The following is a 13465-nucleotide window of genomic DNA, read 5'->3' as shown; positions in this document are numbered from 1 at the left end:
TGGTTTTGATATTCCATTATTAATTAACTAGTAGCATAATAACAAGATAGATAGAATTAAAAAGTATCATTTTGAATTTAGTAGAATAGTAGAATAGGACTTTACTTTGCATGTTTTAATAGCATTTAAAACACAATGGATCAGATCACTGACCAACTTTGCTTCATCATTTTGGCGTTTCACTTCACTCAAAATACATACTGTGAGGAGACAAACACAATGTCCACTTCTGCCATAAATAGTATCTGCCTTTCTTTTTTTCCGGTTCATTAAGAAGAAGAAAGCCTTTAATCGTCATATGTCACAATGAAATTTGTCCTCTGCATTTAACAGCAGTGGGTAGCTACATACAGCGCCCGGGGAGCTAGCGTGGAGTGTTTCACTCAAGGACACACCTGGTGTCTGTGACGGGGTTTGAACCCCGAACTGTCTGAATTCAAAGCAGATGTTCTACCCACTGAGCCACCAGGCCGTCTGAAAGTTTAATTAAGTTATGTGTTTGGAGCCTCAAAAAATCAGTTTACTGACTTCTTGAATTCATCGATGAGATACGTTTCTCGATACTTGTTTCTCTATTTTACAAGCTTTGTATTTCGCTAGGGTCTGTGTTACTACTGGTAGCATGAGGTGATACCTGGACCCTGGAGAGGTTGGACAGGCAGTCCAAGTCCTCCAGGATGGCACATGAGTACATGCCGATGTCCGAAGGTTTGCTGTCTCTCAGCACAGTCTCCAGACCCCAGAGAAGATTCCAGGAGACAGGCAGTTACTCTAGGAGTGCTGGACAGGGTTTTAGAAGGTCCTCAACCCATCAGCAGGACAGTATTTGCTCCTTTGTGCAACGAGGAACAGGATGAGCAGTGTCAGAGCCCTCCAAAACGACCTCCAGCAGACCACTTGTGTTAATGACCCTGACCAAACAATCCCCTCTGTGCTTTTCACAGATGAGAGCTGGTTCATCCTGACCACATGTGACAAACATGAAAGGTCTGGAGAAGCCGTGAAGATCGTTATGCTGCCTGTCACATCATTTAGCATGACCAGTTTGGTGGTGGATCAGTGATGGTCTGGGGAGGCATATCCCTGAAGGGACGCACAGACCTCTACAGGCTAAACAGCACCCTGAGTGCCATTAGGTATTGAAATGAAATCCTTGGACCCACTGTTAGGCCCAACACTGGTGCAGTGGGTCTTGGGTTGCTCCTGGTGACAACAATGCCTGGCCTCATGCGGTTAGAGTATGGTGGCAGTTCCTGGAGGACAAAGGAATCGATACTGTTGACTTGTCTCCACACTCGCCTGATCTAAATCTAATAGAACACCTCTGGGACATTATGTTTTGGCCTATCCAATGGCATCAGGTTGCACCTCAGACTATCTGGGAGCTCAGTGATGCCTTGGACCAGATCTGGGAGGAGATACCCCTGTCTCATTAGGACCATGTCCTGACGTTGTCAGCCATACAAGCATACCATTTTGAGTTGCTGGAATGAAATATTAGTAAAATGGGCTAACCTGCTGCATCATTGTTTTACCTTTAATTTTAAAGTAGTTAATGACTAGAATTTGAAAGAAAATTGTGAATGAATTTATACAAAACCTTAGAGCCGGCTCTTAAAAAAATCTGGAAGTTGAGTCATGGCAACTGGACTTGGATGACTAAGAATCTTCACTCAAGTACGACTCCACCACCCACTATGGCTTCAGTAATAAACATGGAGTAGAATTATCAACGTTTTTGTAGTTATTAATAATCACCATGAAATACACTTTCCAAAGCCATCATAGTAGCGCGTGTCCTGCCAAATGATGTTACCTGTCCTCAAATCGCAGCCATCAGATTCCTGCCACTTGTGAATGCTGTGTAGCATAGACGATCTTTGATACCGGTGTCCCCTTCACTGTCGGTCGGGTTCAGTCACTTTAACATAACTTGACTCAGTTTCATACCTGGAAGTTGTCTGTTAGCAAGTGCAGCTTTCCAGCATGAATATAGACAAACCGTCGTGAATTATTATTTCATGTATGCGGACACCTCGCAGGAAATTAACCTTATGGACGGAGGCGTTTGTAAACTGACGAAACACCTGTCAACAGGTAGAACTTAATACCTGACGTTTATTCCTTTAGCTGGAGATAGGACTAAAAAAAGGTAAGTGGAGAGCATCACTAATTCAAATCTTACTATTTGTGGAGTCATTTCTGTTAAACTGTGAGCAGCATGTTTGTTTATGAGTGTAGGGTCTCATTTAAGTTTTCATGTGTCATGTGACGTTCACAACACGCTGGGAGCGGTTTTTTTAATTATTGGTTTGTGTATTATTTCCACTGTACAAATGACTGACAAGACATCAACATCTGCGGTCTATTATTATGCTTTTAGTACATTTCCCTCATCATCTGTGTTTTTCTTCAACTATTACAGCTTTAAATACCAGATTTGTACGTTACAATGAACAGCTCAGGTGAGCTGTCACCTGCTCCTCTACGTCATGACACCTGACGTAAAATAAGAGGAAGCCCCAAAGCCACTCTTTGATTTAAAAAACAATATGAATACATCTTACACACAGGACATCGGAACATTAACTTTTTGTCGGTGTCTAAAAACATGGTATCATCAGAAAAGATTCAACACGATGATTCCTAAAAAAAAAAAAAAAAAAAAAATGAAGCATCAGCATGAAGTGAAGTTGCTGAGTCACGGGAGTGTTCATTTACTTCTATCACCCAAGAACAGATATCTGTAGCCACCGTCTGTTTCTACAGGCTCTATTATTTATTAAAAATGAGCTTTTCTATTTTTGATCTTTTTTATTAACAGGTACGGTGGCCAGGACATTTCAATGCAGAGAGCGAATGCGCGTTTGTGGACGGTGACAGGATCGGGCAGTGACGTGTCCTGACGCAGAGAAGCGCGTCAGTGTCTGTGTGTTTTGCCTTTTAAAGTTGTATTTTGAAATTTATCAGCTGCTATAGTGTAAAACTGTACTGATTACTTATTAGAACTCTGCCTTTATCATCAGCATGGACACCAAAGTAGCTGTGAGCTGCACTGTGCTGTACATCCTACTGGATGTTGTCATCACCACTGTTGTGTACACACATGGATCAAACCTGACCATATTCAAAGACGAGGTCCCTGGACTTCAGCATCCTCCAATCAATGCTGGATCTCTGGGGGACCGTGCTGCTCCGTGTCTGCCTCCTCCTGGGAGCTTGCATAGGGGTGTCATTGAACAAGGAGGATGGCCCACCGAGAGTGGCTGCACTCGCCACCCTCACTCTCATCATCTGCCTGATCGTCATCACTTACGCCCTGACCAAGCTGCTGATGCTGACCGAGCTGGATTCTCTGACCCACCAGCCCTGGCACCTGAGCCTGATATGCTGGACGTGTGCTTCCTCTCTGGGTGTCATACTGCTCTGGAGACTGCTGGGGAAGGAGTCCAACTCAGTGAGCAGTCATAACAGCAGCAGAAGTAGAGGAGGAGGAGGAGGCTCTGAGGACACGGAGAAGCTTGTGGAGACAGCTGGTGAGGAGGAGCAGGAGGTGGAGTGTGAAAGTAGGAAGAAGACGAAGGTGGAGCAGAGCAGCTCTGGGGCCACATTAGGACGTCTGCTAAACTACTGCAGAAAGGATGCTGAACTGCTGTCTGTAGCTGTCCTCTTCCTCATCATCTCCGCTGTGTGTGAGTGTCTGTGACATAGTAAAGCAGATAATTGACAGTGTTTACTACAGTTTATTACAAAGGATTGCAACACTCTGGTGCAATATCTCAACAGTGACTTTCTATGACTAAATGACTAAGTAAGATAAGATATTCTTTATTGATCCCACATTGGGGAAATTCGATTGTTACAACAGGTCAGTGCAAAAAAAACAACAGTAATGTGCAAAAAGAATGAAAGGGTGTTTAGAATGTGCAAAAATACAAAAGTAATAAACATTTTACAAGAATCTACAGTTATATACACTATTACGACTAAACATATACAATATGTTATACGTAATGATAAAATAAAGTAAAAAACAATATAGTCAGATGGGCTATGGATTCATGATAACCGGTTTTGTACATGTATATTTAAACTGTTGCATTGTACAGTCTAACAGCTGTGGGAATTAATGACCTGCGGAACCGCTCCTTCCTACATGGAGGGTGTAACAGTCTGCAACTGAAGGAGCTGCTCAGCGCCTCCACTGTCCGATGTAGTGGGTGAGAGGTGTTGTCCATGATGAATGTTAGCTTGGCCAACATCCTCCTTTCACCCACTTCCTCCACAAAGTCCAGTGGACAGCCCAGGACAGAACTGGCCCTCCTGACCAGCTTGTTGAGTCTCTTTCTGTCCCGGTCTGTGCTGCCTGCTCACCAGCAGACCACGGCGTAGTGGATAGCAGAGGCTACCACAGAGTACTGAGCCTGTTGGCTGTTACTCTGTGACTAATTATCATATTACCAAACACATTTAATAGCCAAATCCAATGTAATGTTATGAAACAGACGTGTCCATAAAATGTTCCGGAGCCCTACGTCATTTTGAAATTGCTGGAGTTTTTGTTTAATTAACCACCAAAACGCCATTTATATTTAAAAGTCTATACTTATTGCCTGGTAAGACAAAAAACAAAACATGCCTTGTCCCTAATCACTTCTTAGATGTGTTCTCTCTCTTTACCTGTAGGTGAAGCCTTCATACCGTACTACTATGGAAAGGCCATAGACAGCATTGTGGTTCACCAGAGCATGGAGTACTTTGCTAAACCTGTGCTCGCAGTAGCAATGTTGGCCTTAGGCAGGTGAGGGTGTGTACAGGTTGTATTCTGCCTGTGTCACCACTGTGATCCTGTGTGTTTCCAAAATAATGATTTTAACTAAGAAAAATTACAGTCTTTCATTGTTTTTTCTTTCTGACTTTCTTTTCAGTTCGCTCGCAGTAGGAGTGCGTGAAGGAGTCTTCAGCCTAACCTTTGCTAGATTAAATCTTCGGATCAGGAGCGTCCTCTTCCGAACTCTGATGAGGCAGGAAATAGCCTTTTTTGATGAAAACCATACAGGTAATTCAAAAGCACCATCAATAAATACATCCAATCAGCATCACTGATTTCCTCATCTATTTAAAGGCCTTCTCTTACAGTGGCCTGTAGGTGTAAAGAACAAAGACATTTCCCAAAACACAATTACATGTCACAAAACACAACAACAAACAAATAGAACAGTACAGAAAACACATCATGTCAGAGTACTGAAAATGGAAGGAGAACCAGTGTTTTTGTGTTGTGGGAAATGTTTTGAGAGATATTGTTGCATTTAATCGTATTCTTTTGACAAAGAAGCAGTCCAGCTACCAGCAATACAACAATCCAATATAAAGAAAAGGCAAGATTGGGTATGGTATTATCAACATTTGATAATACAACAGTTGATCAAAACAAAAGGAGACAATACGATCAAGCAGTAAACTTTGTTGGATGCCCAGCAAAGATGTTAGCAGCTAAGGTGCTATCTTTTATATTCCTGTTTGCACTAAATGTTTGCAATATTTAAGCCAAGGCTGAACCCCTCAGTGTGTAACACACACCAACGAGTTCAGTTTTTATGAATATAATCATTGTATCAGATCGGTATCAGGCATCCACAGATATGCACAGCCCAGTCATTGGTAGTGAAAAAGTCTGATGGCACATCCCTTCTTCTAACACTGTCACATACCTGTAGGTGACATCCTTTCCCGCCTGTCAGCTGACACCACCCAAATGAGTGACCTCATCTCTGAAAATGTCAACATCTTCCTAACAAGCACCATCAAGGGCGCTGGCTTGTTCATCTTCATGTTTAGGATTTCCTGGAAGCTCACAATGGTGTTCATCATGGGATTCCCTGTCATCGCCCTTATATCTAAACTCTATGGAGAATACTACAAGGTGAAGTAGTTTGTTGTTGTGCTTTTATTTTGAAGATAAAGCCAAAGTAATGTTTGTGTATGTATTTGTTATTATTTATGACAGAAATTGACCAAAGAGGTGCAAACAACTCTTGCAGAGGCCAATAAAATTGCAGAAGAAACCATTTCAGCCATGAGGACGGTGCGGAGCTTCGCCAACGAGTGTGGGGAGGCTGACTCCTACTACGCTAAGCTCTTAGTCATGTTTCAGCTTAATAAAAAAGAAGCCTTGGCATATGCTTGCTACATGTGGTCCAGTTGTGTAGGTATTAACTACTGCTTTTTAAGATATTGATACCTGTGTTACAGTGAGGCCACAAATACGATTTGTGTGTGTGTGTGTGTGTTCCAGAGCGCAGAGCTTGCTCTAGAAGTTGCTATCCTGTACTACGGCGGCCACCTTGTAGTTACCGGACAGATAACTAGTGGTGCTTTGATATCTTTTTTCATCTACCTGCTTGAGCTGGGAGAATGTCTAGAGGTATGTGCTCTGTTTTATTATTGTCACTCATTTCTTAGGCATGAAAATAAAACAGTGCACTTAAATAATGTCTTTTACAGAGCGTTGCATCAGTGTACACGGGCCTCATGCAGGGAGTTGGAGCTGCTGAGAAGGTTTTTGAGTATGTGGACAGGAAACCCAAACACCGAGCTGACGGCACAGAGGCTCCAGACACATGCGCTGGTCTGGTTGAGTTTAAAGAGATTACATTTGCCTACCCAACACGCCCCGACATTGATATTCTCAAGGTTTGTTTTCAGATAGGTCTGGTATAACTAATGTACTGTTCAGTTTGGCATCACAGTCAGTTTCATACATTTTGGAACAATGATAAGTATTTTTGGTCTTTACGCCACCACACTGAAATTGGAATGAAACATTCAAGATATATAGGAAGTCAAGACTTTTAGCTGTAATTTAAAGGGTTTGATAAAAGTGTGACACTAGCTATTCATGTTGAATTGCAGCCATTCCTACCCAGTTTTGGTGGCTCATAAGTAATTACAAAATTACAAACACAGGGAATGCATTTAATATTTGGATAAAAATCCATTGCAGTCAATGAACTCAAATGTTGATTTTTCTCCCTTAAGCCCTTTGCTGCATCTGCCTTCAGCTGCTGCTTATTTGTGGGTCTTCCTGCCTTTAGTCTTGCTTGTGTTGTTGTCTTGTTGACTAATCTGAACAGAGAATATAGTCCTATACACTTCAGAATTGACCCTGATAATTTTATGAGCAGTCAGGTCGCCAATAAAAAATAGTGACCTGGTTTCATTTGGCAGCCATACATGCCATAAGGCTGCCTCCACCATGTTTGATAGATGAAATGGTATCATCACTGTGATGGGTTGATTGTGTTTATTCAGTGTAAGGAAGCCCTCTTATGTACACAGACAGCTCTTGGACCTCATTCAACAGTATTGACAAATATAATGAGCCTAAAATAACACAAAAACATCTGATGTAACCATAAAACCTCAAAAACCTTAAAGTGCTTGTGGAAAAACTGTGTAGTGCTGCGTGTTCTTTTTCAGGTTAATCTTACTTTCATCAGTCCACAAAACATTTGTGGACATACCCGCTTTGGAGTGTCAGTAAGCTCTTTGGCAAACCTTTAGCAGAGAAATGTTCTTTTTAGTAAGCAGCAGCTTCCTGTTGTCCTGCCATAAACACCCTGCTTGTTCAAGGTTTTATTCACTGTAGACTCATGAACACAAATGTTAGCCAGTTCTAATGATGCCTTCTTTGACTGTCACTATGGGTTGTTTCTTTACCACATTGAAGTGTTCGTTGTGTCCTACTGGGGTCATTTTGTCTGGCTGCCCACTTCTTGGTAAAGTAGCCACAGTCCCAAAGTGTCTCTGCACCTTACATATTTTTATTTATTTGACATTACTTTGTAGAAACCTGTTTGACATTAATAGGCAATTTTTCTAAAAATATTTTTGTCAAAGTAGCCAACCTTTATTGACTATGATTGATTTATAAGGCAAGGACAAGTGGTTAAAACCATAGATGGTTCTGACAGTTTAGTTTGTCGAATTAAGGTTCAAGTAGGGGGAAGAAAACTGACAAAAAAACTGGTGCCTCTTCTTAAAAGTGAATAATTGGCTGATAAATCCAAGAGATGCTTACACTTGACAATCTATTCTAAAGATTCGATTGACATTTAGTGTGATTTGTTGTATTTGTAACCCACCTTTATGCCTTATGTGTGGTCATTCATTATAGACTATCAATCATGTATGATTGTGTTTGCTTATCATACTGAGATCATTCATTATAACCAATGATAATCATGATTTTGTGGGAGTGTAAATGACCATTAAGTTAATCTGATATCTACAGTCCTTCACTCAATATAGGTATGTTTGTTCATGAACCTTTGGCAGCTAGCAACATAATTTAGTTTGCTATGTTCACTCGCCACACAAACTCAGTGTTAAATGCAAGCCGAAATGCTCAGAGGAAGTGTAATTGTCCATCAAGTTAGCAGTGCTAACCTGATGAGGCGTGGAACTATAGCATCCTTGGAGAGCGGAGCGGGTTTTCACAGTGCTTGAAGGATGATCAAGTGTTGTTGGCTATTTTTTTGTTAATGACGCCACCTGAACAAATTCAGTGCAACCGTTAGAGACCCTCTACTATGATTATTAATGCCATGGCCTGCTATATTGAGAGTTTGTTAGAGCCCATTGAATCAAAGCTGAAAGTGTGTGCTTCACTTTGAATTTATTGTGATGGTGTACAGAGGCCAAAAGCCAAACAACCTAGTGCTCTAATATTTGAAGCTGATTGTATATTGCAGTGTTCAGTTTATAGAAGATCACTATCTGAACTGGTTCTTCTCTTAGGGAGTGTCCTTCACTCTGCGGCCTGGAGAGGTCACAGCCCTTGTGGGACCTTCTGGCAGTGGAAAGAGCTCCTGTGCGAGTCTGTTGGAGAACTTCTACCTCCCTCAGCAGGGCCACGTGCTGCTTGATGGGAAGCCTGTTCACACCTACAGCCACGACTACCTCCACTCTAAGGTTTTATCTGTATTAATATCATAGATGTAGTTTCTAGGATGGGACAGGATGTTCTGATGTTATTTAGTGTGTTTCTTATTGTTAATATGGCAATAAATATTCCTTTTTTATAAAAAACAAACAGACAAATGTAATAATGTAATTTTTTTATTAAAAAAGGCAAAAAACTAATTAGCTAAAACAGCAGGGTATTGTAATTAACAAGTGTTACACAAACAGGAATAGAGTGCATGTGTTGGGCTACTATAAGGTGCAGATTACTTTTCTTTTGATTAAAAACAGCAGCATGATGCTGAATGTTGGATTGAGCCAAAATAAACTGTATGTGTGCTAATGTTTAAATCCATTATGAAACAGGAATGGCATATGCCAGGATATATCTTGTTTGCCTTTTGACACTTGTTGTACTTATTATGCAAAATTTTAGATAAGTTCACGTTTAAGGATAAAGACACACCTTTTGTTATTATGTTTCTGTAGGTAGCGCTCATCAGCCAAGAGCCGATGCTGTTTGCCCGGACAGTAGAGGAAAACATCACCTATGGCCTGACTGATGTCCCCATGGAGACTGTGGTGCAGGCTGCTACTAAGGCTAATGCTCACGACTTTATCACAGCCCTGCCCAGTGGCTATGAGACAAGTAATTATTAGATCTATTTCCCTAATCAGTGACAGAACATAAGAGAAATTATAGTAAGAAAGCTTTTTAAAAAAGTATTATTGCTAGGAAAGTAGCAGTTTATGTTTTAGTTTTGTACTAAGCCTATACCTATACTATCCACCATTCTAATAGGGAACTTTTGGGGCGACATGTAGCTCAGTTGGTAGAGCACTTGGCAATAGAATGAGTGTTTCAACTCCCAGTTCCTCCTAGCTACATGTCGAGGTGTCCGTGAACAAGACATCAACACCCCACAGTAGTGCAGCCATCTACTGCAGCTGTCCAAACAACAATTTCCCCAAGGGGTTCAATAAAGTATGTCAATATTATTATAAAATGCCTACTGGGTAACTAAAAAGGTCTGGGAACACCAAGCCATTATTGGCATTTTACACTGTTTTTTCATTTGTTTTTTCCCAAAAACTTTGGTGGTGAAGTCTTTAATTTATCATGTATGCATATGGGTGTGTCCAGCAAACCAATTATTTGAGTTTATATTTGGCTCTTCCTCCGTAAGTAGAGTGACCTCTCATTTTCAGTGTAAATTAGAGCTAAACTTAACCAAACCAAAACCGTTTTCCTTAGATAATCTGTCAGTCTATATTTGTCTTGCGAAAGGAAGGTTATTCTCTGAGATCTATCCGAGAAATTAATAGTCTTTAAAAGGTTTACGCTATAGTCTCCAGGGACATCCTGCAAGTAGATCCAATCAGGACAGAAGAAGCAGTGAAAGGCCCAAGTGCACATCTGTCTAAGAAGACAAGTACTTATGAGTGTTGCCCTTGAGAAACGGATGCCTCACTGCTCCATAATTGGTTACATTGTTGTATAACAATTTTCTTAAAAAAAAGTACCAACTCTGTTTAAGAATTGGTTTAAAATTAACCAATTCAATCACCAGATCTGAACCCTGTGAAAATTGGGCCGAAGACTTTGAGAACACTGCCTAAACAGCACAGAGGACCTTTGGGAAGTGTTGCAGAAGCACAGGAATAAAATCATACCTGAAAACTTATCAGTATAATGCCATAGATTTGTCAAGCAGTTACTATTGTCCATTGCAAATTGATAATAAAATGATTTTTATGAAAGCAAAGTTTAACATGCAAATTTGATTTGGTCACTATTCTGTGCTCAAATATGCTTAAAATGGATTGTTGTTCATTTCTGTGTGTTTTGTTATTAATTTCCTACCATTTGATTGAATAAAACCAACAAAACATAATGAGAACATCTAGGGGTTTAGGTGTTTGCAAACTCTTTACTACACTGTACATATATAGTTTTATAACATCTGATGTTACCACTAGAGGGCGGGGATCTTACCACTACACTATCCAGCCACTATAAAATGATTATACAGCTAACAATTAATCTCTTCTTCACAAAGTTAAAGTCACATGTTTGAATTAATGCACCTTATGTTTTCCCAGGTGTTGGGGAGAAAGGCACCCAGTTGTCAGGGGGGCAGAAACAAAGAGTAGCTATTGCAAGAGCTCTCATTCGCAAGCCACGGGTTCTTATCCTGGATGAGGCAACCAGCGCCCTGGATGCGGAAAGTGAACACACTGTATGTGGACTGCTACATTTACCTAATTCAAATGATATCTGGCATGTGGGGGATGAACAAAAGTCACACAGCACCTGTTACATAATGCAGTCCAGTTATAAATGCTATGTTAGTGAATGAGATAATGTGTCAGAGAAGTGTTGAGTTATCTTAAGGGTTGTTTTGTTGACTTTTACCAAATCTGCTGCAGGTTCAGCAGGCTCTGAACAACATCATGAGGGAGCACACGGTGTTGGTGATCGCTCATCGACTCAGCACAGTGGAGAAGGCGGACAACATCATAGTAATGGACAAGGGCCATGTGGTTGAACAGGGGTCTCACAGTCAGCTGATGGCCAGTGGGGGACTCTACTGCAAGCTGGTGCAGAGGCAGATCCAGGGAATCGAGACACAAGAAGACGTCCTCAACATGTGTGACAGCATCAGCTGACAGTCCAAAAGGGTGTGTCCGCAGAGAACACAAAGCAGTAGCAGTAACAGTGGGCCTGAGTGCAATGCTAGCTACTAAGAATCAACTGGCATTGGATTATTAAGCCATGTATAAAGTAGCAGATCACTGTAGCAGGTATTCACTGGCTTTATAACACCAAATACTCAAAACATTGCACAGATACCCAGAAAACATGAATGACTATAGGCAATATGATTTTTAACTGATATATTGCCTTTAGGAATAGGCACTATGAAGCTATGTATGATGGTTTTTTCATTCACAGAATTTATTTCTGCTTTTATATAAATGTTTACAAGACTAGTGTGAAGATAGTGAATATTTACAAATGAATAATGTGATACGAGAAAAGAAAGGCACCTTTGTTTGTAAAAATTAATGAACTATGGACGTAACTGCAGATAGTTAAGGTAATTGTATTCCACACTGTAAAACAAGAATACTGTGAAATATGCTGTATGGTGCCCTTTATAGATGTAAACACTGAATTAAGACTTTAGTGCTACATTCACTGTCTTCGGGTAAACACCCAATCAGATTTCAATCAACACAAACTGGAACAAGTGGCATTAGCTCCACTATACTAATAATTAAACATTTGTACTGTAAAGGTATTTTTTCTGCTGTGATATTGGAATTCATTGGACTTTTTTGGACTTGGATTTCAATGGGTTATGTGTCATATCATGTGGGTTCTATATTATTTTGTTACAGGTAACTGAATCAATTTGTTAATGAACTGATTGGGTGACAGAAAATGAATCTGAAACTGTCTTTGTACTTATAACTAATACATATAAGCTAGTTTTATATGTAAGTGTCACACATTTTCTGGTTCGTGTTTCTTAAATGTGAAGATTTCTCTGTTTTATTTGAGACTAAACTGGTTAGGTTTTGGTCTGTTTTTCGGCAGAATTTGGAAACACAACCTTGGGCTTTAGGAATTAATATTAGGCATTTTAAAGCTCAAAGCCTTAATTGATCAATTTATTTAACAAAAAATAATTATCACCTTAGTCAATAATAAATAATAAAAAACATTAATCATCCAAAAAGTAAAAAAAGTTAAAAAAAAAAAGTCACACAATAATGTTGAGTTCATACTTGTTACTTTGTCTTAATAAAATTCTTCTGCTGAAATATGTGGGGTATTGTGGTATGGACTTTCCTGGTCATGAAGCATTCTTCATATGGTGGTTTGTCATATCTTCATCCTTGCTCTGTGGAGGTTGTTGGTAATGATCAATTGTATTTTTTTACTTCTCAACTCCCAAAATGTTTCTGTATTAGCTGCTGTTGTTTTTCTTGTTGTTTCCTTACTCTATGTATGTTGCTCAGTTCATCTGCAGTTTTCTTTTTTTTTAAAGTTATTCCAAATTGTAATATTGGCTATGGCCAGTGTTTGTGTCTGTTCAGTGTCTCTGATTAATTATTTTAATTGCTTAAAAAAAAAAAAAAAATCAATCACAGGGAGAGGGTCAGTTATCAGGATACACTTGAGTGTCATGAAACACCTGGCAGTCACAAGTTCCAATTCTTAGCTGAGATCACTTAAAATAAGGTGATCCATTTTTTACTATGTAATGTATTTTGATGTAAATACCAGGAAATAAAAGCTAAATGTGTGATCATCTTTTGTCTTATGTGCATCTTTTGATCCTAAACTCAATTGTTGTGTTTGTGTTTCAAGTACAAATAAATTACACTCACCATTTCACTACTTTGGAAAAGTATTGGATTGGTAAAGGTGCTCTCATGTATGTAAACTGTCTTCATAGTGTGAAGGCATAAGATGAAATTCGCTAAA

The 13465-nt window shown here is 39.8% G+C and overlaps 1 protein-coding gene across 1 annotated transcript; it reads left to right on the top strand.

The window, feature by feature from the left end:
- The first annotated feature begins 1899 nt into the window (after positions 1-1899).
- On the top strand, positions 1900-13291 carry LOC113150631 (ATP-binding cassette sub-family B member 9-like). Its single transcript, XM_026343215.1, is given in 14 exon segments — positions 1900-2152; positions 2825-2919; positions 3027-3138; positions 3140-3692; positions 4687-4801; positions 4929-5059; positions 5721-5926; positions 6011-6208; positions 6299-6427; positions 6508-6696; positions 8803-8976; positions 9457-9616; positions 11071-11207; positions 11398-13291. Coding segments are annotated over 12 exon segments (2343 nt in total). The 5' UTR covers positions 1900-2152; positions 2825-2919; position 3027; the 3' UTR covers positions 11638-13291.
- The last annotated feature ends 174 nt before the right edge of the window (positions 13292-13465 follow it).

The sequence above is a fragment of the Anabas testudineus genome, chromosome 9 (assembly GCF_900324465.2).
Source record: "Anabas testudineus chromosome 9, fAnaTes1.2, whole genome shotgun sequence".
NCBI lineage: Eukaryota > Metazoa > Chordata > Actinopteri > Anabantiformes > Anabantidae > Anabas > Anabas testudineus.
Note: the sequence above shows the minus strand (reverse complement) of the source record. Positions and strands in the feature narration are given on the sequence as shown.